This window comes from Crinia signifera, chromosome 4, assembly GCF_055691185.1.
Source record: "Crinia signifera chromosome 4, ASM5569118v1, whole genome shotgun sequence".
NCBI classification, from domain to species: domain Eukaryota; kingdom Metazoa; phylum Chordata; class Amphibia; order Anura; family Myobatrachidae; genus Crinia; species Crinia signifera.
This window is the reverse complement of record NC_139220.1, coordinates 132,859,835-132,887,294: the sequence shown is the minus strand read 5'-3', so window position 1 is coordinate 132,887,294 and position 27,460 is coordinate 132,859,835. Positions and strand designations below refer to the sequence as shown.

At 43.5% G+C, this 27,460-nt stretch overlaps 1 protein-coding gene across 2 annotated transcripts; it reads left to right on the top strand.

Moving 5' to 3' along the window:
• Positions 1-26,888, top strand: MDM2 (MDM2 proto-oncogene). 2 transcript variants are annotated; one of them, XM_083182521.1, is made up of 11 exons: positions 1-182; positions 1,032-1,116; positions 1,878-1,952; positions 2,088-2,221; positions 6,308-6,357; positions 9,867-9,934; positions 10,166-10,244; positions 10,334-10,494; positions 20,294-20,455; positions 23,051-23,128; positions 23,895-26,888. In XM_083182521.1, the coding sequence occupies exons 1-11, from the start codon at positions 151-153 to the stop codon at positions 24,456-24,458; spliced, it is 1,488 nt and encodes a 495-aa protein (XP_083038647.1). In that variant the 5' UTR covers positions 1-150; the 3' UTR covers positions 24,459-26,888. The 2 variants fall into 2 exon arrangements, with proteins under 2 accessions (XP_083038647.1, XP_083038648.1); XM_083182522.1 differs by lacking the exon at positions 1-182 and adding an exon at positions 320-760.
• The last annotated feature ends 572 nt before the right edge of the window (positions 26,889-27,460 follow it).

The window sequence follows — 27,460 nt, the reverse complement described above, 5'->3', positions numbered from 1 at the left end:
GCAGAGCGCGCCAGTGAGCTGCTGCAGCGGCGCAATGCATGTCGGTTAGCGAGTAGTGTCGGACCCGGTGTGTAGTGTACCGGCGGGTGCTGATAATAATCTAACTATGAGTATGAAGAACACGGGGCGTTAGGTCTATTTGGCGACAGCATGGAAGAGACCGACGGCTTCCCGGAGCTGAGGTGAGTGTGTGGCCTCGGTGCCTGTAGCCGGCAGTAGCCAGAGGGAGGCGCTTGGTGGTGAGTAGGCCTTGCGGCCTGTGTGAGCGGCGCTGCGTCTGTTTGCTGGCGGCCTTATCCCCAGCCAATGCTGTGCCCATACACTAAGGAGGAGAAGGAAGATGAGGCTGCTCTGTGTATTGTGTGTGCCTCCCGCGACCCCCACCCCCCACGCATAGACCAGCGGACATAGCAGCAGCAGAGGGATGTGTGGGCAGTAGCAGCACCTATAGCGCTGCCGGTGTAATATGTGCGATACGGTGACGGCACAGCAGGGTGTGAGTGTGCGCAGCAGCTGGCAGTGTCACAGTGTGAGTGGATGAACCGGTGTGACTGAGTAGTGGCGGGGGGGTGAGTCAGCACAGCAGCTGCGGTCATGCTCAGACATGCACAGTATCTGCCAGGGATCTAGTCCCGACTTGTCCGCGCTCACGCACACATTTAAAGAGACGCGGCAGCCAGGTAACTCCAGCACTTTACACAGACAGGGAGCCGGCAGTTCCGGCACTCGCACAGCACTTTACCTCTCCTACTTTTACACGGTAAGACTGCACTTGTCTCCTGCTGTGCGCCTGATAGTGTTTGTGGTGTGTACACTCCCTGCCTGTCAGCGGGGCTTAAGTTGTATGACAGTAGTTTTAGATAAACGTTTAACTGTCCGGTTTTGTTAAGATGTTAGTAAATAGATTTATCGTCATATTGCTCCATGTATGATAATTGTTTGTCATTTTTTATTTAAACTGATGTACATTTGGAGACATAATCATTTATATTGCTTGATACTTAAGTGATTAAAATATTTCTTGGTTACAGGCAAGAGTACAATATGGACATATCCCCAAACCCCATAAATTGTTTAGAAAGTTCTTCAATTATGGCAACTGATAAAGAAACCCTGGTAAGCTGAAATGCACAACCTGATACATTTAGGGGGAGATTCTCTAAAGAAGAAATGCGGTAAAAACCCCGTTATCGGGGTTTTTACAGCATTTTGGGATGCTGTAAGCATCCCTCGCCGGGTTACCGCGGCGGGGGGCATCGCCAGAAAAATCTGGCGATGCCCCATAGAAGCCAATCGCCCCGCGCCGACCCCCCGCCGCCCCGCATCGCCCCCTCACCTGTGTCCGGGCAGCACAGAGCTGTGCTGCCCGGACCTGTGACCTCCTCCCTGCACTGATCCTCTTCCGGGTGCAGGGAGGAGGAGAGCCCGGCGCAGCAGCAGCAGCGCCGGGTGTGTGAGGGAGGGGGGAGCCGCCGGGACAACATATGCGATAATTAAGTATGCGATGGGCGGCGAAGGGGGGGGCGGAGATTCTTAGAGAATCTCCCCCTTAGGCTTTAAATCCTCAAAAAACAAAACAAAAAGGTATTTGTGTAGTTTCACGGCGCCTGATATATCGGATGCAATTACCTGTTCATAACCCCACTATCCACTACGCATGGAGTTGATTTTTATATAGTGTTGCGACCGCAGTAATCCGCGTCCCCTCGCCACACTATATAAAATCAACTCCATGCGTAGTGGATAGTGAGGTTATGAACAGGTAAAAAATCGCATAGGATCGCATCTACACAAGTACCAACAAAAAAATAACATTTGCTTACTATAACCAAATACTGAAATGTGACCATTCTCTTTTGCAACTTTTTTTTTTTAAGGTTAAACCAAATCCGCTTCTTATGAATCTGTTAAAATCATCTGGTGCACAGAAGGAAACCTTTACAATGAAAGAGGTGGGCATTTCTTATCAGTTTTAATAATAAAAAGAAGAAACACACTTATGTTCATTTACGTGATGAGTACGTTTTCCATGATGTGATGTTTCCTGTTATATAGTTCATTGCATTGTCTTCGTACTTGCGCTATAGGTTATTTACCATCTTGGTCAGTACATTAAGGCCAAGCAGTTGTATGACGAGAAGCAACAACATATTGTCCACTGCTCTAATGATCCTCTTGGAGAACTATTTGGGGTACAGAACTTCTCTGTAAAAGAACCCAGGTAACCTAAATATAATTTGTATGTAACCATATTCCTATGTTATATTTATTAAAGGGATTTTTGTACATATAAATGCCCAATAATACCGGCTGTGCTGCTGTTCTATCATTGTAGAGAAATGTTTTGTTGAACTTGTATAGAAATAATTGTCTGATTGTGGCGGGTGGGGGGAGTGGTGTTTTGCTCAAAGAGAGATAAAGTACAAGTCAATCAGCTTCTGCCTTGCATTACACAGACTGTCAGCGCACGTTGTGTGTACTGATACCTCTTCCCCATGTATTCAATTTGTGGTGTTTGCTGCTTGACGTATATCAGTGCTGCTTTCTTAAAGAGAGCACACCAATATGCAAGCTCTTTCTGTTCTGACACCTGTCAATTTTGACAGCTACGGGCATGTTTGCATTATCTCCACTGGAGGGACAGGTCTGTGGAGTGGGGAGACCCACAGTGCATCGACACTAGGCATATGCTTTGTATGCTGTAGCGGCAGGCTCCAGGGTACAAGATGTTACTATGATTCATGCGATTATAATACATCTACCCCTGTGTTTTGAAAAATGACAGGAGAGGGTTGTTTGACTTTACTGCTCACAACTTTATCTCTAAATTTTGAGAAATATCCCCCTATGTGTATTTGATCTATCGCCCTTTTTTATATTGTGAGCAATCATCAGTAGAGGTGCTCAAAAAGCTGTATAGCGCTTGTGGAATGGACCTAAATGGCTCATGAACTGAATAGGATTGGTCAGAGGTCTGCTGCCTCTAGTTCTATCTGTGTCAAAATGAAAGAAAACACCTACAAATTGCTTTATAGGTGGTATTATGTTCCCTCTAGTCTTAGCAAATGATACCTCAATGTATCAGACAGATGTTGGAGAGGATGTGATGCTGCAGGATCATTCATGCATATTTGGTGGGCATGCCCTAAGATAGCCAATTTATGGAAATAGGTCATCCAATACACAGAAAATCTATTACTTGCACCCATTCCAAATGACCCCAAATATTTTCTCCTACCACTAGATGTCCGAACCCTACCCAAGCCACAAAATAAAATGATGCATCATGTTGTTTCTGCGACCACTTGCCAGATTGCGATGGATTGGAAAAAGCTGGCGGCTCCCTCCAAGCACTCCATAATATCCCGCTTATGGCACGTGTACTGCATGTAATATATGGCATCCTTAAACACACCTCTACAAAATTCAACTCTGTTTGCATTCCTTGCGTTTCCCTTCAACAGATTACCTCCCCTTTCACTATATGATACTGAGCATGCAGACTGACCGCTAATATATTACTATCATTATCATACTTCACCAAGTATCCATCCTTTCCTTCTCCTTTTTCTTTCTCCCTCTCTCGCTACCTCCATTTACCATCTTCTTCCTTTTCTATCTCTTGATCTCTTTTTCCTTTTTATCTTTTAATCTTCTCCCAATTTTTTCTCATTTCTTTATAAAATTGTTAAAATGGATCACGTTTTCTTTATCACCGCAAATGGCTTTTCCAATTTATGTGTGTACTCTTATGCTTCTATGTTATGGAGCTATTTCTATTTTGTATCCTGATTCACCAATAAACAAATTTTGAAAAGAAAAAAGCTGTTTAGCAAAGCTTGGAGAGAGAGAGAATGACAGATAAATTACCAACCAATCAACTCCTACCTAACACAGCATGTAAATGACAAGTGCTGTTTTGTTGGTACTTTTGATCTTACACTTTATCTCAACAAGTATTGATAAAAAATCGCCCTAAAGCTATTTTCCTTCATGTGAGGGTGATGTGTTTTTAAAATACACATCACTAATTTAAATTTATTGAAGTGATGCAAAATTTTAGATAAAAGTGGTGGGGTCAATTTAGGTGCGGATCATTAGTTCTTCCATGAATGATTGACGCATGAAAAGACCACTAACTGGTCTATCACGTATACTCGCTTTGCTTGTGGTGCCTTTCTCTGCTCTGCACACTTTACTTTTGTCCATGTGGATCGTAAAGTGTGGAAAAGTTCTGAATGAAGTTCATTCGCAGGATCTTTTGGCTAACACAGCAGCTCCTAATTGAATCCAAACAATAAAAACTATAATGAAACATAATTATTCTGGTCCAGAATTTTAAGGTATTATTTTTTTTTTTTTTTAAACTTTGATTGTGAAAACTTTTTTTTTTTTTTTTAAATAATATTTGGGGAAATTTTTCTCCTCAATAACATTTTTATTTAAACTCTCCTAAAGCTATCTCAAAGGTTATGCCCTGTACACACGGGGCATAACCTTTGAGTATTGCGCTCAGATTGCTCAACAGATCACTTGCCACGCAGTGCTGCACCAGCGATGTGTGCTGAGCAATCTGTCACTGCCAGTGTTCTCCATTGAGAATATGGGCGATGACTAGATTTATACCTCATGCAGTATAAATCTAGTCAGGCGATTGGTGATGTGTGGGACTGCGCATCACCATTGTCGGGGGCCATACACACGGAACGATCTTTGCTTCTTTTTGAAGCGATCTAGTCAGATCACTTAGAAATGGGGCTGTAATCACCCCGTGTGTATGTCCCAAATGTGTTATGCTGCTGCTTTTTGGATTCTTCTTGTATTGGACAGAATCAGTGTTTTGGGTAAGCTACAAAAAGCTGTGCCAGTTTCTAGAACTTCTCAAAATTCTACACTGTAATACATTGGGGAAATATGACATAGTTAGGTTTAAGGCCTGTACACAGTGGGCGATTTTGTGCTGAAAGCAGCTTAAGGTGCCCATACACTGTGCGACAGGGCAGTGTGATGAGATGCGCACTCCCATGAACATCCCATCGCATAGCACATAAAGTCTCTGCAGCCCCTGCTTTTAGTACTAGATTTCATCGGATCTAGTACAAAATGCACGGTGCTTTAGCACATTGTATGCTTTTTGTACTAGATGCTATGCAATCTAGTATTAAAAGCACAGCATTCATCGCACCATGTATGGGCACCTTTAGTTTCCTCGTTTGAGCCGCTTTCAGCTGAAAAGTCCAGTGTGTATGGGCAGGCAGTAAGCGCTGATGCTCACTTCCGCACCATTGCCAGCGTTCTTCTGCTGGTCAACAAACAATTCCTTTGACATTATGCTTGGTTTGTGTTCTGATATGCACTGTCCCCAAGTGTGGGACCTTTATATAGACAAATGTGTGCCTTTCCAAATCCAATCAACACGGGTGGATTCCAATTAAGCTATGGGAACGTCTTAAGGATGATCAGTGGAAACCGGATGCACCTGAACTCAATTTTGAGCTTCATGGCAAAGGCTGTGAATACTTATGTACATGTGATTTCTTAGGTTTTCTTTAAAATAAATTAGCAAAAACCTTCACCGTGTATTATATGAATTAAATGACCTACTATATTATTCATAACTTATTGAATTTCACATTTCATTCCATTAACTAATAAATTAATATACCACGGATATAGTTTTGCTATTTCACAGGTTGTCAAATTCGATCCTCAGGACCCCACAGAGTGCATGTTTTGCAGGTCTCCTCACAGATTCAAGTAAAATAATTAGCTCCACCTGTGGAACATTTAAAATGTCAGCGAGTAATGAGTGCGCCTGTCGGGTGTCTTGGAAAACATGAACCGAGTGAGGACCGAGGTTGAGAACCACTGTGCTATTTGTCCATGCTAAAATGATTGAAGGGCATACTGGGGTGTTGAGGGCTAAAGGCTGATCCCTGAGTTAAGGTAAACATAGATGCCACAAACAACAGGTCTTGAATTCTAAATACTCTTGTATTCAGAGTTATGATGTGTGTAGGGGAAGCATTAACCAAAGTGATTAATACAAGATTTGGTTACTGAAAGCACCCTTAGTATGACACCTCGCAGCCTGTGCTGACTCTTGTGTACATCGCTTTACAGACTTCAAAAACAGGTAAACATGTAACAAATGAGTGATTTTGAAATGTGTCGTTTTGTTTTTAATGAAATCAGAAATTTACACAGTTAAAAATTTTTTAAAACAATTTCACAAACTTGAGACTTATAATACTGTAGTGTCTGCTGGAAATGTAGATTCCTCTAACACATTGTTTCTTTACTTCAGGAGGTTATATGCAATGATTTCTAAGAATCTGGTAACTGCTGATTCACAAGGTTAGTTGCTATTTTTTTTGGTTCATTATGTGTGCTTAGAATAGCAGCTGTCATCTGTTTAGTTGAAATGCAAAATTATTAGCAGATTTTAATGATCCGTTTTTTTTTTTGTAGCTACTTACCTTCGGCTGTTACCACACCCTTGCACCCCTGTTTAATACAATAATGTTTACTTATTCTTTTAAAGGATTTTATGAAGTGATAATTTTCTACAATTTAAAACCAACATAAACAAAAAAACATGGCACCCAAGTGCATCAAATTTCTTATTCAATTAAGTAAATTACCTGATGTCCTTAGGTTCAGGTATGAGGGGGTGAGCATGCGATATTCGGTCGACTGATCTACTATGTATAGAACAAGTATGTTCAAGTGGACCACGCTTAGTCAAACCTGTCTAGTTAGACACCTAAAGATGGTTGGCCATGTCTAAATCAACAGTCGCAAAAGGTAGATGCCAGCGTTGGAGTGATGGGAACGTGGTCGGTTGTCACATGGTTGGCATGAGTTTTTTTTTTTTTTTGCTGCCTAATGTCACAGGGCTGTTTTGGTTCATACCTTAATATCCAAAGTGGACATAGAGTGAGATTATAATAGTGTAGAGAGCCATGCAAGGGGACAATGTGCACATTCGAGGAGGAGAGCAGTTGGGCTCCCATCCACTGGAGCTTACATCCCTGGCCCCCGGAGACAGGGAGCCCTGTGGACGGAGGGGGAGAAGGAATAGGGAGGACCTGGTGGCACGGTGACCACCCGGCCGGGTGCACTGCCATGGCCCTGGCATGAGGACCACCTCCGAGCAGGAGGTGCACGGAGGAGTCGAAAGAGAAAGCAGCACTATACCCGGCCACCAGCGGCGCAAAGCTCGGCCCCCTGGGACGACACCAGGCTCGGTCCCCGGCATGACCTCTGAGGCGGCGGTGACCCCTATCGGCACCCGGCCGTGAACAGAGAGGAGAGATCAGGCCCCAGCCGCTGACCACCGCAGATACAGGAGCCCTCTCTTCTGTGGCGGCGCCCCCCCAGTGAGGAGGTATGATCAGACTATTGGGGGCAGCGGAGTGGAACTCAGCCCAGGGGGTGCCCAACTCCTGCCCCAGGCTTCATTGACTCTCCCCAGGCCTCAGTGACTCTCTTCGACCACCACCATCGCCCATGCTGGTTCTCCTACAGCCGCAAATAGCTGCCTAGGATCTGTGCACTCAGCATATGTAACCCTGTGTCTCTGCTATATCTGCGGTGTCTTTGCTCATACTGTTACCTACCTGGCTGCTGCAACGACCAGTGGCCCCACTGATGGCTGCCTAGGCGATGTGCAGCTTGGCGGGTATATGTTCTCTGTGCGCCATTATACCGTCCCTGCTCATATTGTCACCTACCTGGCTGCTGAAGTAACCAGTGGATGGCTGCCTAGGCGCTGTGCAGCTTGGCGGGTATGTTTTTCCTATGTGATACTGTTCTGTCCCTGCTTATATTGTTACCTACCTGGCTGCTGCAGCGACCAGTGGCGCCGCTAATGGCTGCTTGGCGGGCATGTGTTCCCCGCATGTAATGTCTCAATGTGATGCCCCCCCCCCCATTCATCCCTGCTTGATGCTGCACTGTAAATACAAACACATGGCCAATAAAGTAGATTCTATTCTATATACTGAGTTCACGGGGACCCCTGTGACATTCGGCACCACAAAAAACTCATGCCGACCACTTTCCCGTTGCTCTATTGCTGGTGTCTAACTTCCGTTTCTGTCGATCTAGACGCGGCTGACTATCTTTAGAGGTCGAATACCCCTTTCACTTTGCAAATGGCGGGTTCCACCCGGTATTTGAACACTGGTCCGTCCCGTGAGTTGCCCAGCATTTGTGATGTTTACCTGCTGACAGCGACCCGGCTTATTGCCAGGTCGCTGACCTCATTCAGGAGGCAGGGTGGAGCATCAGGAGGGGAAGGAAGCAGCACTGAGGTGACTATGCTGCTGCCTCCTCCCTAGATGTGAACAGGACCCAGGTTACCTGTTCATGCTGCCCAGCAACCCCTGTCCGATTTGGGAATAACACTTTTTTTATCCAATGTCAGATTGCTGAGCATTTCACACTGCACGCCAGATCCACCCAGGTTTTGTGTGGTGTGAAAAGGATATAACTAAACTAGTTCGATAAAGGGTGGTCGATCAATCTGCTATACCATAAGCAAGCAGGCAGGGGCTTATGATTGTACACCTATTTTATGATCAGCAGCCACAAGCCTATTTATCACATTGACAATAATTGAATTTGGCCCCGGACCACCAATCCGTGGCACTTCTGCAGATGTCCAGCGGCACTCAGGTTGTGAACTACTACAATTTGGCTTTTGAGATTTATGAACCCCTGATTATTCTAGTGTACCTTTTTTCACCCTTCTTAGTATCTTAATCATTCTCTGCACAAAACAAGCATTAATCTCCTAGCTGGTCTCAAAAAAGAAAATGGATGTCAGAGTTTAAACTTGGTCTAATGGGGCATATACACAGGGAAATTTAAGAGCCATTTCTAAGTGATCTGACTAGATTGCTTAGAAATTAAGTGCAAATGGTTGTGTGTGGGCCCCATAGCATTGCGCAGCTCTATAGCCAGGCTTGGTATTTTAGGCAGGGACAGATCACTAAGCACACATCACTAATGCAGCGGTATGTGCTGAGCGATTCATAGTGCATAGTGTTGTTTTTGTTTTTTTTTATGTATTTCAGCCTTCACCATACACAAGTTTCTTCACCTAAACTAGCATTTTGTACTGGCACATTTGCTCCATGTTCTCACAGGGAATAAATGGTCTCTTGTTCCCAGCTTCTCTCAGTGCAGCATCTGTGGTTGCTGTGTGTAAGCTGGCAAGCAACCTGCTAAAATGTAACTTTCATCTGCTGTAATGTTCCTTCTGAATAGGTCTGTTGTTCGAAGTCCAATCTATATGCAGAGTGGACAGGGCTGCCATCAGAAATTGTGGGGCCTGGGACTGACAAAATAGGCAGGACCTCCTTTCCCTTTCTCTAACACCTGGAATGCCTGGTGAGACCTGTGTCCGCAGCACTGCTCAACCTCTACATTGCTTCACGGGAAATGTGAACTTTGTTTATGACAAATTATACTTTATAAACTCCAGTATTGGGTCTCCTTTCAGTCTAAAGTTTGTATAAATATATAAAGTTTGGACCGTTCTCCTCTGACCTCCCTCAGTCATGGGTTTTTCACCCATGGTACTGCTGCTTATTGGATTCTTTGTATACTCCAGTGAGTACTTGGCATTAAAATCCCAGGAGATCAAACCACCGTCTGGCACCAACAATCATTCCACTGTCACAGTCACTTAGATCACATTTCCTCCCAATGCTGAAGTTTGGTCTGAGCAATAAATGCACTTCTTGACCATGGAGTAAATGTCGTATGTACTTTTTCAATCTGCTGCTGGATTTAAATACAATACATGCCTAGCGATGCCTGCATGATCATATGGATAAAAGTGGTTTCTCTTGCAGATTACTTTGTAGACACTTTGTGTGGGAGTGAATCATGCACTTTATCACAACCGCAGATCTCTAAGCAGGTATGATATTACAATACTAAACTTTTGAGAAGCAATCTGTATGGACTGTGCCAAAAATATACATTTTATCTTTGATAACAGAGTATGTTTTTGTATAAAAGCTCCATGTCCTAGCTATGGATTGAATTATGTAATAGACTAAAATGAATGGATATAGGCCATTATTAGAACACACTACATTTAGCATTTGCCAGTTGCACAATATAACATGATGGGTTCTCTCATGTCTAGGATTCAGCACAGGAACTACAAGAGAAGCTGACGCCACTTTCCTCTCTCTGTCCTCCAAAGAAAGCCCACAGCGAGTCAGGTAAATGTATTGTCCCACCCTTGTTTTTTTTCCCACATCCTAATGGCATCCATGATTTATTTTTATTTTGTTTGGTATTGTTTGCTTAGAAGATAATTCTTCAAATGATCAACCTGCAGAGCAACAGAGAAAGCGGCATAAGTCAGACAGTATTTCATTAACCTTTGATGAAAGCCTATCGTGGTGGGTGATAAGTGGCTTACGCTGTGATAGAAATAACGGTGATTCAACAGACACCTCTTCTAATGCAGTAAGTAAGGTTATTAGCTGGCCACTATAGATAAGTTTCTAGTCTGGGGTGTCTAGTGACCATTTGCTGCAGCATATACTGTTCCTCAAGGAATTGGCTGTCCTCCAGGAATCCTGCAGAAGTATGTCTGTTTTTATAGTACATAGTGCGTTTGCATGTCTTGCATATAGGTCATTTTTAAAACTTGGGTTGACGCTGTGCTATTAATAGGAGGGATGAAAAAGATGACCAATTAAAGATTTATTATGAATAGGGTGATATTGAGTGCTGAAGAAAAGATTTACAGCAAGGTGAAGTGGATGTGAAATGATAATGAAACTAAATATGAAAATATAATTACATGAAATAAAACTGAAAACATAATAATTGCAAAGTAAAAATTGCGGCACATGTGGAAAAAGAAATGGTTACTAATTTTTTAAACTCTTTTGAGTGATTGTGAGGAAGTTCGTGGGGTGTACTGAGCTGTCCTTACCTCATGGTTAAAGGACTGGCAGTTTGGGGGGTGCGTGCCGTGTACGGGAGGACAAGCCAATGGGAAGTATAACGGCCAGGATCCTCTCACTACCCATAGGCCGCCCCCGATAATTGTTTATCTCCCATCATGGTACAGTGGGCACAAAAGTAGTTTAGCTTTTAATATATTCTTTGTTACACCTAAAAGGCTTCTTTAAAAGACAGTAATGCGATCACTGTTGAGTTACTGGAGCTACTGCTGTGAGATGGACAGACTGTAGCTACTAGGTGGAACTGGTGTTTTCTCCTCAAATGTATTTTAATTCGCAAATTTTGTAAGTTTGCTTTTGCAATCTTCATCTTGTATAATTTACATGGCTTTCTGTACAAAAATCTAATTTAATATTTCAAGTTTTAATTTGTTAGATTCAAATTTATTCTAGGCATAAAGATCAAAATAAGGAAATTAAAACACACACATATATAAAAAAAAAATAATGTACAATGCAAAAATAACTTTGTTTAAAATAGCTAAAAAGTTAAGCAGCAAAAGAATACAACTCCCTCAGCGGTGTGCTCGCTACCATGGACACAGGCAGCCTGCAGAATTTTTTGGCTGAAAACTCACATGGCTGTGAAGTGTTGTGATGGATGTGGGTCTGCAAAAAGGAAGACCGATGTCTCATCTGATGAAGTGTAATAGCCCATGAAGGAACCAGACGTTTTGGAATCGACCACAACTTTGCACTTGGGATGCCAGGAAGAGGGTGGGGATCAATGTCTGATCCTAATCACAAATGGGACTCAGTGAGATACCTGCACTTGTTGGCAAAGGGTAGAAGTACACCCCTCTGTTCAGTATATTCAATTCAGCCCCGACATCTAAGGGTATAACGGATCTCTTATTGCTTAATCTCATATGTCTGAATGACACTTGTCCCTCAAAGCAGCTGGGCACTGAGATAGCATGCATGATTCTTGTTCATCATCAAAATTAATCAGGCAAATTTTTACCAGCTAAAAAAGGCGTGCACCATCACAAACAGAATCGATTTAAGCGATAAGCGATACTACTCTATCAATTCTTTCTTTGTCTGGACCCGGTGATGTTTTGTCTATCCTTCTTATTCCAGATAAATTTTCCCTTAAGGATCCCACAGATTGAAAGCTGGAGAATTTCCTGCAGACTGCTTACTCTATTATCTATCTTTGGGTAGGCGTTGGACAAGATAGTCGTTAATGCGTTGAAAAGTATTTTTGGATCTGCTTGGAATGGCATGGAGTTATCATTCTAACTGTGGAGCCTGGAATTCCATGGCATCTTTGGACCTCCAGGATGTCTGTATAAACATTCCTGTCTATGCCAACCACCATCGTTTCCTCAGGTTTGCAATTCAAACTGATCATTTCTAATTTCAGACTGTACCGTTTGGGCTGTCAACAGCACCTTAGGTCTTTATGAGGTCATGACAGCTACCTGCATCGCAGGGGTCTCTAGTTCCTTCCTACCCTCTCTCAATGACTTGCTTTTCCTTGCCCTGTTACTGGAAGTTTTCACAATCCCACATTCAGCTAATGGTGGATATTCTGCAGTCACACGGATGTCAAATAAATTGGCACAGTCTTCATTAATACCGCTTAAGGAGATGTAACACTTGTCCTGTGGGAGAGAGACTTGTTGAGGTCTGAAATCTCATGTGCCCAAGTTTCAGGTTTTGTAGTCCAACATTAGGACATTGACAGGTGATCCTTTTGGAGGAGGTTCACTTCTGTCTTGTGGTGGATAATTCTGACCAACCTGGACAAGGGCTGCATCTCTGCTCTGTTACCAGACGTTTACTCTCATAGCTGATGCCCTGCACATTCGTCTAGTTGCTCCACTGGACCTGAGTTCTTAAAGCTCTGTGTTCATTCTTAAAGCTCTTCAGTCTACGCCATTTGAGCCTACAGGGTGTCTGACTTGAGTGCCATATCTTGCCTTTCTCCTTTTTTGAGTTTTCATCCTGAATTGGTGGTTATCTGTAGTTTCACATCAACTAGGAGATAGTGGTACCATCTATTAACCCCTTCACGACATTTGACGTATATATACGTCATGGCCGGGAAGTACTTCCCGACCGTTGACGTATATATACGTCATGGCTTCAAACTGTCACTGCGTCTAGAGACGCGGTGACAGTTTGGAAATGTCTGCTGTCCCTGACAGCAGACATCCCCCCTCGCCGCCCGGGGGGGGCAGGGATGCCCCCACCGGTCGGCGATCGCTGTGATTGGCTGTTCAAATGTGAACAGCCAATCAGAGCTATTTCTGTGTTACCGGCGGCTAAGCCGCTCGGTAACACAGGGATCGGCGGTGATCGGTGCTGGCACCGATCACCACCGATCCGCAGCTCTCCCTCCCACCCGCCCGGCAGCCGCTCTCCCTCCCACCCGCCCGGCAGCTGCGCTCCCTCCGGCAGCCGCTCCCCCTCCCTCGCTCCCTGTCACTGTCATCAAGAAGCAGCCGCAGCGCTCCCCCCCAGCTCCAACCCCCCTGCATGTAAAAATCTTCAAAATGTATAAAATGAAATCATATATATATATATATATATAGACATATAGACAGATAGATATTCCAGACATATGACGTATATATACGTCATGGTCGGGAGTTACTTCCCGACCGTTGACGTATATATACGTCATGGCTTTGAACTGTCACCGCGTCTATAGACGCGGTGACAGTTTGGAGATGTCTGCTGTCCCTGATCGCTGCGATTGGCTGTTCAAATGTGAACAGCCAATTGCAGCGTTTTCTGTGTTACCGGCGGCTAAGCCGCTCGGTAACACAGTGATCGGTGGTGATCGGTGCTGTTAAGTACAGCACCGATCACCACCGATCGCCAGCCTCCCACCCGGCAGCCCCCCTCCCTCCCACCCGGTAGCCGAAGCGCCAGCACCCCTCCCACCCCCCACCAGTCGCAGCGCCAGCCCCCCTCCCCCACCATTCATTCCACCACCAAATATCACTCCTTCCCTTCTGAGTCCTGCCATGCACCCAACTGGTATTTTTTGGTCACATATGAGGCATTGCCGTACTCGGGAGAAATTGGGGCACAGATTTTGGGGTGCTTTGTCTCCTTCATTCCTTGTGAAAATGAAAACTTTTGAGCCAGATCTGCATTTTTGTGTAAAAAAATTTAATTTTTTACACAAAAATGCAGTACTGGCTCAACATTTTTCGTTTTCACAAGGAATGAAGGAGACAAAGCACCCCAAAATCTGTGCCCCAATTTCTCCCGAGTACGGCAATGCCTCATATGTGACCAAAAAATACCAGTTGGGTGCATGGCAGGACTCAGAAGGGAAGGAGTGATTTTTGGTGGTGGAATGAATGGTGGGTGCTATGTCGCATTAGCAAGACCCCTGAAGCACCCATACAGTGGAACCCCCCACAAGTGACCCCATTTTGCAAACTACACCCTTTAGGGAATTCATCAAGGGGTATAGTGTACATTTCAAACCCCCAGGGGTTTCACCAATTTTGATACAACTGAGCTGTGAAAATGAAAAATTAAATTTTTACATTTTCACAGCCCAGTTGTATCAAAATTGGTGAAACCCCTGGGGGTTTGAAATGTGCACTATACCCCTAGATGAATTCCCTGAGGGGTGTAGTTTGCAAAATGGGGTCACTTGTGGGGGGGTTCCACTGTATTGGTAATGCAACATAGCACCCACCATTCATTCCACCAAAATCTGTGCTCCAAAATCCAAAAATCACTCCTTCCCTTCTGAGTCCTGCCATGCGCCCAACTGGTATTTTTTGGTCACATGTGAGGCATTGCCGTACTCGGGAGAAATTGGGGCACAGACTTTGGGGTGCTTTGTCTCCTTCATTCCTTGTGAAAATGAAAAATTTTGAGCCAGAACTGCATTTTTGTGTAAAAAAATGTAATTTTTCATTTTCACTGCCCAGTTGTATCAAAATTGGTGAAACCCCTGGGGGTTTGAAATGTACACTATACCCCTAGATGAATTCCCTGAGGGGTGTACTTTGCAAAATGGGGTGACTTGTGGGGGGGTTCCACTGTATTGGTGCAACATAGCACCCACCATTCATTCCACCAAAATCTGTGCTGCAAAATCCAAAAAACACTCCTTCCCTTCTGAGTCCTGACATGCACCCAACTGGTATTTTTTGGTCACATGTGAGGCATTGCCGTACTCGGGAGAAATTGGGGCACAGATTTTGGGGTGCTTTGTCTCCTTCATTCCTTGTGAAAATGAAAAATTTTGAGCCAGAACTGCATGTTTGTGTAAAAAAATGTAATTTTCCATTTTCACATTCCAGTTGTACCAAAATTGGTAAAACCCCTGGGGGTTTGAAATGTACACTATACCCCTAGATGAATTCCCTGAGGGGTGTAGTTTGCAAAATGGGGTCACTTGTGGGGGGGTTCCACTGTATTGGTGCTTTGGGAGTCTTGCTAATGCAACATAGCACCCACCATTCATTCCACCAAAATCTGTGCTGCAAAATCCAAAAATCACTCCTTCCCTTCTGAGTCCTGCCATGCGCCCAACTGGTATTTTTTGGTCACATGTGAGGCATTGCCGTACTCGGGAGAAATTGGGGCACAGACTTTGGGGTGCTTTGTCTCCTTCATTCCTTGTGAAAATGAAAAATTTTGAGCCAGAACTGCATTTTTGTGTAAAAAAATGTAATTTTTCATTTTCACTGCCCAGTTGTATCAAAATTGGTGAAACCCCTGGGGGTTTGAAATGTACACTATACCCCTAGATGAATTCCCTGAGGGGTGTACTTTGCAAAATGGGGTGACTTGTGGGGGGGTTCCACTGTATTGGTGCAACATAGCACCCACCATTCATTCCACCAAAATCTGTGCTGCAAAATCCAAAAAACACTCCTTCCCTTCTGAGTCCTGCCATGCACCCAACTGGTATTTTTTGGTCACATGTGAGGCATTGCCGTACTCGGGAGAAATTGGGGCACAGATTTTGGGGTGCTTTGTCTCCTTCATTCCTTGTGAAAACGAAAAATTTTGAGCCAGAACTGCATGTTTGTGTAAAAAAATGTAATTTTCCATTTTCACATCCCAGTTGTACCAAAATTGGTGAAACCCCTGGGGGTTTGAAATGTACACTATACCCCTAGATGAATTCCCTGAGGGGTGTAGATTGCAAAATGGGGTGACTTGTGGGGGAGGTTCCTAACTTTTAGCACTTATGGTGCCTAGAAACCTACATGGTGCCTAAAAAAAAAAATCTCATAAAAAGGAGGCTCCAAAATCAAGTAGGTGCTCCTTCTATTATGAAGCCTGTGGTTTGGTCAACGTGCACACTAGGGCCACATATAGGATATTTTTGAAAACAAAAGAATTGGGGGAATCAATTTTTAGTCACATTTCTCTAGTAAAATCTACTGTATTCGTTAGAAAAATGTATTAAAATTGAAACTCTGCAAAAAAAAAGAAATTTAGAAATTTCACCTACACTTTGTTTTAATTCCTGTGAAACACCTAAAGGGTTAACAAACTTCCAAAATGCTGTTTTGAATACTGTGAGGGGTGCAGTTTTTGAAATGGCATCATTTATGGGGGTGTCTCACATACAAGTCCCTCAAAGTCACATCAGAACTGAACTGGTCCCTAAAAAAATCAGTGTTTGAAATTTTCTTGAAAATTTGAGAATTTGCTATTCATATTGTAAGCCTCCTAGTGTCCAAAAAAATTAAAAGGAAGTTAAAATAATGATGGAAACATAAAGTAGACATATGGTCTATGTTAGTTATTAACTATTTTGAGTGGTATGATTATTTGTCTCACAAGCAGAAAATTTAACATTTTGCATATTGCTAAATTTTCCATTTTTTCACGATATTTTGGTATTTTTCACAAAAAAACACAGACTGTATCGACCCAAATTTACCACTAACTTGAAGTACAATGTGTCACGAGAAAACAATCTCAAAATCACTAGGATAAGTAAAAGCAAAAAAAAGTTATCCCCACTTAAGTGAGACATGTCAGATTTAAAAAAGAGCTCTGTCATGAAGGCACAAACTGGCTCTGTCATGAAGGGGTTAATACTCTAAACCAGGGCTGGGTAACACCGGCCCTCCAGATGTTAATGAACTACACATCCCAGCATGCCTTGCATCAGTTTCAGCATGGCCACGTAGCAAAACTAACGCAAAGCATCCTGGGATGTGTAGTTCATTAACATCTGGAGGGCCGGTGTTGCCCAGCCCTGCTCTAAACGGTACCCAAAGGAATCCTCTCTTGATGTGGGCTCTGCACGCTTATGTGGGCAGAACCAGAGAGGTCCAAAAGCTCTTTACTGATAACTGTTTTAGTTCTTTACTGATAACTGATTTAGTGAGTCACTTTGTAGTTTCATTCTGCTGGCCTTATTTACTTAATTACATTACTTAATCTTTGAGAGCAGCATATCCTACTAACATGATCAACCAGGTAGCTTCTCGGGAGGCGGGACAAAGTGCCTGGAGCACTGAGTTCGGACATTGTGGTAATAACCATCTGGCAAGGGGTGGGGGAGCGAATGATGCATTTATCTCCAGGCACATTGGTAGGTCGGGGGCTTGGTTGACCACCTTTCCAGGACCATTCACTCCTTTTTAATCTCGTGTTCCTCTACCATTTAACCTCTGGGTGTTCTGGCTCTGACTCTGGGCTCTCGCTTTCCATCTGAAACTTGTGCCTCCTTCTGCAGTCCTGCACCTGTGGAATTTGTTGGCTTCAATACATTTCACTTAAACTGATTTAATAAAATAATTAGGTAATATAATATAGAATGGGATGCAGTTACAATCCCGGCGGTCGGGATCCCGGCGTTCAGAATCCCGACGCCGAAATGCTGACACATTCTCCCTCCGCGGGTGTCCTCGACACCCCTGGAGGGAGAATAAATTAGTGTGCCGAGCGTAGCGAGGCACCGGGCCCGCTGCGTGGCGAGCGCAGCGAGCCCGCAAGGGGGGGGCGATCCACGGCCCCCCCCTTGTCGGCATTTCGGCTGTCGGGATTCCGGCAACAGGATTCTGAACGCCGGGATTCAATACTGAATCCTATAGAATGACTTATGATACTGACTTGCATCTTCAATATAAAGTTTCCGAAGATAAATGTATCAAACGTGTAAACTATTTTTTGCATTTTAACCAACTTTACGAAATCTATATATATCTATATATATATATATATATATCTATATATATCTTATTCTTGATATGGATCAGCAATAGTAGAATTGGATATAAAGTTCAGGGGGTGCCTTTTTAGGGATCAAATAGTCCCAACCTTTATTAAAGAGAAACACTGGGAAAGGACATTAAGTCACTCAAATTAATTCTGTAGACAATTATAATTACTATTGGATTAAAAATCTGATTTACAAATGCATAAAACACTACTCTTGTCACGGTGTGTAATTTGACCTAGTTCAGTGAACTGACTTTTTGTTACTTTTACACTCAAGCACATCCGTTTAACACTTAAGTAATGCAGCTTTTACTGTTACACCAATGTTTTGGAAATTCCACCTTCCTGTGAGGAAGCTGATGGCATCCGATCAGCTGCTCGGTATAATTTTATATTATGCAAATTATAGATGTTACTTCAGTGCTGATTGGTTGCCATGGGCCACTTCTCCGGCTTGCTTTTTCTCCCTTATCACCACTTCATACATCTAGTCTGAGAAACACTGTATAAGTGGAAGTGTTGTGACTAAAAAAAAAACATTAATATTACATACTACCTTTACAAACTACTTGTTTGCTCTGGTTTAGAAATGTTAATTTGGTACTCTTTACCTAGAACGGCGCCCGCGATTGGAATCGCGGGCGTCGGGGGTAAAAAATCGCGGGTACATAAAAATCGGGTGCCCGCAATGACCGCGATTTTCCCATAGGGAACAATGTTAAAAAGGCTGATTGACCGCGATTTTAATGTAAAATGCCTCAATGCCCGCGATTTGGACATAGGAATCAATGTTAAATGGGCTACAGAGCCCAAATAGGCACAATTAACCCTTAAATGTCCCCCCAATTTTTTAACGCCACCCCACGATCCACGTCAACCCGAAGCGTGGCGAGCCCGCGAGGGGCAGCGGTACACGTCCTCCGACCTTTTCATGCCCTACTATCCACGTTGGCGTGGAGTTGAGAATAGAATAGTGTGGCGAGCCACCGAGGCCCGAAGCGTGGCGAGCGGACGCGGATACCTTCACAGGTAAACGCGTCCCTTCGCGGACTTCACAGGTGTCCGCGTCGCCACGGACACCTGTGAAGCCCGTGAGGGGACGCGTATAACTGTGAAGGTATCCGCGTCCCCTCGCGGGGCGCGCTGCGCTCGCCACGCTTCGGGCCTCGGTGGCTCGCTGCGCTCGCCACACTATTCTATTCTCAACTCCACGCCGACGTGGATAGTAGGGCATGAAAAGGTCGGAGGACGCGTACCGCTGCGCTCGCCACGCTTCGGGTTGGCGTGGATCGTGGGGTGGCGTTAAAAATTTGGGGGGACATTTAAGGGTTAATTGTGCCTATTTGGGCTCTGTAGCCCATTTAACATTGATTACTATGTCCAAATCGCGGCCATTGAAGCATTGAATGTAAAATCGCGGTCACCACTAAATTTAACATTGACCCCTATGGGAAATCGCGGTGATCGCGGGCATCGCGTCGCGGCCGTTAATGTACTGCCCGCGATCACCGCGATGGGCGCCCTTCTAGGTAAAGAGTACCGTTAATTTTCTTATTTTTTCTCCTTTTGTGAACTGAATGGCCATTTTGTACAACTTTGCTTTTCGTGGAATTTCTAGCTTGCGGAAACTTAGCTCATTTTAAGCCATGCTTAGGTACCTTTCTTTCATTCAATTTAAATAGCAGACTTGTTAAATGGAATATCCTTCTTGTTTACATGTTTGTTTGTTTGGCCCATTTCACCTCACTTATACTTCCAGATTACAGCAGATTAATTTAGCTGTAGTTTTGAGGTAGAATCACATGCCCTTCTGTATATAGAAAATGCCTAATGTGGCTTTGGTCAGTATGGTGTGCGACATAACTGGTTGAGTCACTGTGCAGTAAGCACTTGCTCAGACCTTCAATAGGATGGGTAACTGGCATGTTCTAGTGTTGTTCGCAGTTTTACCAATATTTCCACACACTTCAATGGACAGCGTCTGTGTGTGAAATATATAAATACAACTTCCAGTAAGGTAGCCTATTTTATCAGCCATCTCCATTGTGGTCTGTAGTAGAGATGTTGTGCATGTATAATGATATTTACTTATAGTCTATTTTACCTTGTGCTTTTTATTATAGGACCGCGATGCACGCTCAGTAAGTGACCACTCTAATTGGCTGGATCCAGATTCTGATTCTGACCAGTTCAGTGTTGAATTTGAAGTGGAATCTGTTTATTCAGAGGATTACAGTCCAAGTGGAGAGGAACAGAGTATTGCAGATAATGATTTAGATGATGAGGTAGGAATATGCATTAAGTAATATATATATATATGTCATTTCTAAACCGATGCATACTTACATGTGATGAAGAAAACGGAGCACCATCTGTTTTACTCATTTAGTGTCTTTGGAATTCTATTTGTTAGGCATACAAATCGCACAGCTTAAAAATAAACCATACATTGGGCCTGATTCAGAGTTGACTGGAAAAGCTAAATCTTTCTCAAATGGGCAAAACCATGTTTCATTGCAGGTGGGGCAAATGTAATGTGCAGGGAGCAATAAGGCTGTAACATAACAAAATGTGGCAAAAGTGAAGCTCTGCGAATACTTTCCGGATGCACTGTACATGCAAGATGTTCTCTTTTTAGTGTGTGAACCATTAATTGGAAAAAATAATGAGTTTAGTGCTATTGCAAGCAGTTATATTTTTTCTAACCATTTATTTTCAAGGTATACCAGTCATTTAAATTACAGCACCGGCAGTGCGAGGACTCCTTTTAAGTGTCCACCTGGTGTATATAAGAATCTACTACTCAGCACATCACAAGAGACTGTTATGATAATCCCTAGGTGTGATACGTTGTTTGCTTAGCCGCACAAAATTAATCTCCTGGGATTCAATTGCGCAAGCAACCGTGCTGAATGTAATCACCAATCACAGCACTGTACACTTGCTAATGTGGTAAAACAATATGAACAAGCTCTTATAAATATATTCGCTCTATCTACTTTATGTAGAGCTACAGATATTTACTATTAAGCTACTTCTCTCCCTGGCAATAAAGGGTTACATTAAAGTAACAGCACTAACAGTGCATTACCTGTGTCTACCATGACAACGGCATTAACCCTTTTGACCCGCATACAATCATACTGCACAATCAATGTAGATCTCCGTATCAGATTTTATTGAACTTGCATCGGCATCAGATCACTGTAGTAACAGAGCCTCCTCAGATTACCCCACCAACTAGGGTTAACACTTATGAGCAGCAGACTGAGACTGTATTCGCAACATATTAACTTATTTATGGTTGACCAATACTTCGTTGCAATACCAGCACACAGCAACATTTGCTACCTAAGGAATGGAAGCTTTTTATATTTCTGAAATAGCAACCATATCCTAATAAATCATAAGCTTCCACTTCCTATAGCAGATCAGTAAGTATACACGGTCTCCTCCCAAATATGGAATCGGCTATAAAGCCACAATAATCAGGGAAGGAAGCGTGATTATAAGTTACTCACATCTGTGAATGACACACTGAACAAGTTACAAGGAGGAATACACTGAGCACATGCTTTTTTAGCACACACTTAATTCAGTTAGTGTTATGTTTTTGTGTTTTTTTTTCTTCTATTTAGCAGTTTTACTATAAACCAATTAAAAGGTATATTTTACAGTCTCTTCTTTCCTTGTGCACCACACCGTGACAGACCATACTCTACTGTTCTACTTCAATATTACTCGTTGTCTGTGGTAGCACACCTCTGCATAGTTATTAATCTAACCACCATTCACCTGTATCAAGCAGGGGGCCTCACACATACATTTATCTCTACTCTGTATAGTCTTGTGCGACGGACCCCTGAACCAGATCCATGACCAAGAGTTACCCAAGTCATTCTTCCATGCTGTTTCCATTTACTGCACCCAGAGCATAAGATGATCATCATTGAAAGGGAGTTAATATGGGTTAGTACTTTAGCATGGGAATCTAGAATACAGGAGTAGATTTATTATAGCGGCGCTAAAAGCGCCGCTATTACACTTCCTGCTTTGCCTCAGTAGCGAGGCGAAGCAGGAGAGGAGAGCGACAAGATCTACTAAGATCTTGCCCGCCGAAGCGGGGGAGCGATGCCTCCTGCAGCTGACAGCGCATCAGTTAACACTGACGCACTGTCTGCTTCTCCCCGGCCGGCTGGACTGCGCATGTGCTGGATCTCGCTACTCACGCGAGATCCCCAGCACAGCTCAGAGCCAGCAGCAGGGACCGCGCTGTCCCTGCTGTAGGCATAGGGCATCGCCGCCTGCAGCTGTCTAAGTCGATAGCTGCAGGTGGCGGAACGGTCAGCGGTGCTGACCGTTCATAAATCAGGCAGGCGCGCACTACAAAATATCGTAGCTGCGCTATGCCTCCTGCCCCACAGCACCACACGCTAGACACCCGCTCGGCTGGTGTCATAGATTAAGGGAAGCGCTATCCCCTGCTTTAGCGTATGGGGATAGCAGATATGCCCCTTATCACCACTTAATAAATCTACTCGAGTAAATTTTGTTTATGATCAGTCTGAGAATTCTGTGAAAATGCGAAAGGTACATTACATCTTTGCTTCAGTCACGCAAAACAGGCCCTCAGCACAGCAGCTCTTGGGAGATTCTGGGCCTTATTCTGGTTCACTCCTTCTGGCAAATTCCTTCTTGGATGGACAAAAATCAGTTACTTGTCCATGGTACCAACAGACATTCCATTGTTATAGGCGACTGACTATGATACGTTAAGTATATGCAATCAATGTAGTTCTCAGAATTACTAATTGTGATTTGTATTATTGCTTCATCAAAAGCCATTTTGTATGGATTGTTTTTTTTTTCTGTGAATGTAGGTGTATCAAGTGACTATATATCAAGCTGAAGATACGGATGCTGACTCCTTCGATGAAGATACTGAAATTTCTGAAGCTGTAAGTAATTTTGTGCAGAATAGAGAATCCATTATGAATGAGAGAAACTTCCCAAATATCCCTTTTCATGCGCTTATAAATATAACTTGATAAATTTATGAAAAAAGTTTGTAAAGTTTCCTAGCGATAACTCAGAACTCCCTTCTGCCAAACCAGACCTGATCGAGAGATACGGACACCGGGTGTGGTATATGGTCCTGACAGTTGGAATCCCGACAGTCATTAGCCCGACGTCGGGATCCAGATTGGCCGGACTCAGACAGCAGGGCCAGCGCAACAAAGCCCCTTGCTGGCTCGCTACGCTCACCACCTATTCTATTCTCTCTCTCTATGGGGGTCGTGGACCTCCACAAGGAAGAATAGCCGTTGGCTGTTGGGACCCTGACTGTCGGGAAATTGTCCGGCACCCACGGACACCAATAGGAAGCTTGTAGTGTAGTAACTTTTACATTGGAATTTGGGGTTTTGTGAACATGAAATTATTCTTTGCACAGTACAGTATATTGTTTATCTGGATGGTGTAAGTATCTACTTCCTACTTCATAGAGTAATCTTCGGATTCCGATACCTCTATTCCTGTTGTGGTTTTGGCCACAATTTAAAATGAGACCCTTTCACTAAGGGTACCCAAGAAACTACGCCCATGGCCTTGTGTGTAGTAAAACCATTTAAGATTAGCCATAAAAGCAGCTCAATTATGGTTACATTATACCGGTTATTGTACGCATAGAACTAACCAACAGTTGATATTTACCTGTCATTCCAGGATTATTGGAAGTGTTCACAATGTGATGAGATGAACCCACCTATTCCTAGATACTGTCACAGATGTTGGTCTCTTCGTAAAGACTGGCTTCCTGACCAAAAGGATACAAATCCTCACTCATTGAAGAGAAAAGAGATGGAAGATTTGCAGGAAGATGAGGGTATTGATGTACCTGATGGGAAAAAAGCAAAACTGACAGATCTTAACGTTTCAGCGCTCTCAAAGAAAGTGGACGATGGTATACAAAGCTCAGAGTCCCAGGAGACTGAGGAATTTTCTCAGCCTTCCACATCTGGAAGCACTGCTTCCTGCAGTCAGGAGGAGTACAGAGAGAGTGTGCAGGAACAGGCTCAGGAGGGAAATACAGATCGAGGCCTTCCCCTCTCTGTTGTGGAACCTTGTGTCATTTGTCAGACCAGGCCGAAGAATGGATGTATTGTTCACGGAAGAACAGGGCATCTCATGGCGTGCTTTACCTGCGCCAAAAAGCTTAAGAAAAGGAACAAGCCTTGTCCTGTCTGCAGACAGCCAATTCAAATGATCGTATTAACCTATTTCAGCTAAGACCTTTCCATACTTCTAAGGATTTACTCAGATTGGAAAAAGACGATTGTAACCTATAATAGCTCAGATAAATTTATAAATATATATATTTGCATATGGTGGGAATAGTGAAGATACAAAAGCCTTTTACTTTAAAGCTCAATGGGGACATGCTAGTAGTGGTTTATGAAGTTTATTTAAGTTCCTGAAAAAATGATGACTAGTTTAAAGTACTCTAGTTGTGAGGGAATGCAGTGTGTGTGTGTGTGTGGTGGTTTTTTTTTTTTTATGTTCTCCTAATGATGTGTACACACGGTGCGAGTACGGTGAGATGCGATCCTGACGCGATTAGATCACATCGGGATCGCACAACTTTGACTATATAGTGCAGATCTGCACTATATAGTCAATGCAGCCAAGACTTTCTGCTTGCGATACGTGAACGTGCATCGGGATCGCAAGGGTTAAAAAACCCATGTGATCCCGATGAGATTTTGACAATATAGTCAAAATCTCATGCTGATTGTACCCTTGTGTACACACCATTAGTTTTTCAATTAGTAACATCATTTTGTATAATACAAGCCTTTGCCAACACGTGATGTGAGAGAGAAACGTTGAAATAGTCACCGGTCATTTACAAACGACCAAGAGGAGTAATGGCAGAGCATAATAACATGAAGTGACTGTCACACTTCCCATGTATTCACATGGTATCTGTAGTCTGTATGGGGTCAGTGTTATTAGCCATGATATGGTCGCACTGATGCGAAGTTGCACAAAAAGTGCTCGCTGCTCCATAGGACAACAAACAATTTTGTGCAACATGCAAAGGGTGCGGGATCAGGTGCTGCTGTCGGCTTTTAAAAGCTGTGGCAAAGGCACATCACACCCTGCAGTTAATAGGATTGACCCGCCCCCCCCCCCCCCTAAGTGTTTCTAGGAGAACATATGAATTTATCTAAATTGTGATGAAGTATACTGAGGCTTCTATAGTCGCTTACTAATCCGTGAGCAGTGTGATTCTAAATCCTGCTTGCTCCCAAAAAAAGAAAACCCATTCATAACCTTCAAAAGCTTCTGGAATTTAATTTTTTAATATTTAATTTATAATAAGGCTGTGGGTTTGGGGGGTAGCAATGTTCCTATGCACTGTGGACAAGTTTATTTAAGGATTCTGGAAGGAATCTTTTTTTATTTTATTTTTTATGTAGTAATTTTTATTAAAGTTTCCAAAATACAATCAGCCCCGACGAGGACAATGTAAACAAACATCATGTAGGATCAAGCGATAAATCTGAATGTACATCGAGGCGCCATCCGGGCATACTAAAACAGGATAGAAAGGAGACCAGTCTTAAATCATTATCACCAAAAAGTATCCTGCAACTCCAATAGGAGACCAAAAGCAAACATCCCATAACCCCCCAACCTAGACATACTTGGATCCCCGGAACTGCCCCCTCCCCTTCACTAAACTAACCCCCCCCCCCATAGAAAGGAGATTAAACGGATATTTAGTAGGGGCAAAGTTGACAGGATGTTCTAAGCTAGGTTGGGACACAGTTGAGTAGAACCATTCCATTCAGGGTATAGCGGTAAATCGGAAATAGGCTTCCCGAATTAGACATGAGAAAGCGCTGTCAGAAGTGAGAAGTCCACATGTAGTATTCAGGACCGTAGCAGGAAGGGCCAAGGAATCAGTAGATATATAAATATCTCTCTCATCAACTATGTCTCGTCTTCTAAGCGTGAAGAGAGAGGCTGGGTTGTCACTCCGGATATCCTCCATCAATGTAGTGTTTATGATTGTAGAAGGAGAAGCCAGAGGATCAGTGTATATGGAGAAAGCTTCCATATCTGCTATATCTCGTCTTCCAGGATTATAGTGATAAGATGGGACACCTCTCTGCACATCATCCAACTGTAACACAGTCTAGCTGCAGAGGGATAGATTGCACATAGGATCTGTGTAGTAGACGATTCCATAGCCATCCAAAATGTAATTGTCAGGAGTTCCACACCGCAGGGGCAGCATAGCGGCCCTGTTAGGAAGCAATGTACGGCAGGTGAGTGTTTCCAAATGGTTTGGCAACAGCCACCAGAACCACAGCAGCCTCTGCCCAGCAACACAGCCCAGTGATCGTGCGGACAGGACAAGATGGCGCTGGCTCCCTCCGTGCGGACCGCGGCAGAATGTCTCGAGAGACAGCTTCCTGCTCTCCCCGCTAAATACTCCAGAGAGATCACCAGGGCCTGGAGTAGCAGCAGGCCAGCAGTGGTCCAGCAGATACAGCCAGCTGGACCACACCAGCGGAGGCACAAGATGTTTAGGAACCTGTCCTTCAATCCACACAGGTAACAGGGCCTCCAACGGGGTTAAACAGGGTATTCTGCAGGATATAAGACGGGAGCCCTGGGAAGCTGCTGCCTTCTCCTAGCGCGTCCAAGCCCCCCCCCCCCCCCAGAAGGAATCTTTTTGGTAATGAAGAATGAGGTCATGCACTTTTCCATATAATGTGGAGCACATGCAGTTTGTTTTGTGTATTTGCAGGAACTTTTGAATACAACTTGTATGTACAGCTGGCAGTGTTTTGTGCAGCATGAATGTAATAACGTGTGAACTACATTCAGTTTAGCATTGGCCTATGTGGTTATATACACCTGTATTTCTCATAGTTTTATGACCGAAAGTTTATGGTGAAAAATTGTTATAGATATGCTATATATTCCATGTCTGCTGTGCAGTACACTAATACCATAAGTGCCTTCTTCTTGTTTGGTTGGAAATTGTGATTACACTTGTATATTGATTTCTGGACTGTTGTCTTAATGCCTGGGCTCAATATTCAATTAACACTCCCAACACTTGCCTATAGTACAATTTATTACTGCATTGCTAATGTGATATAATGGTACTACTCACATTGTGCTAGGCCATGGATGGGGAACCTTTTGGCTCTCCAGCTGTTTTTAAACTACACATCCCAGCATGCCCTTTGACGGTTTTGCCATTTGGACAT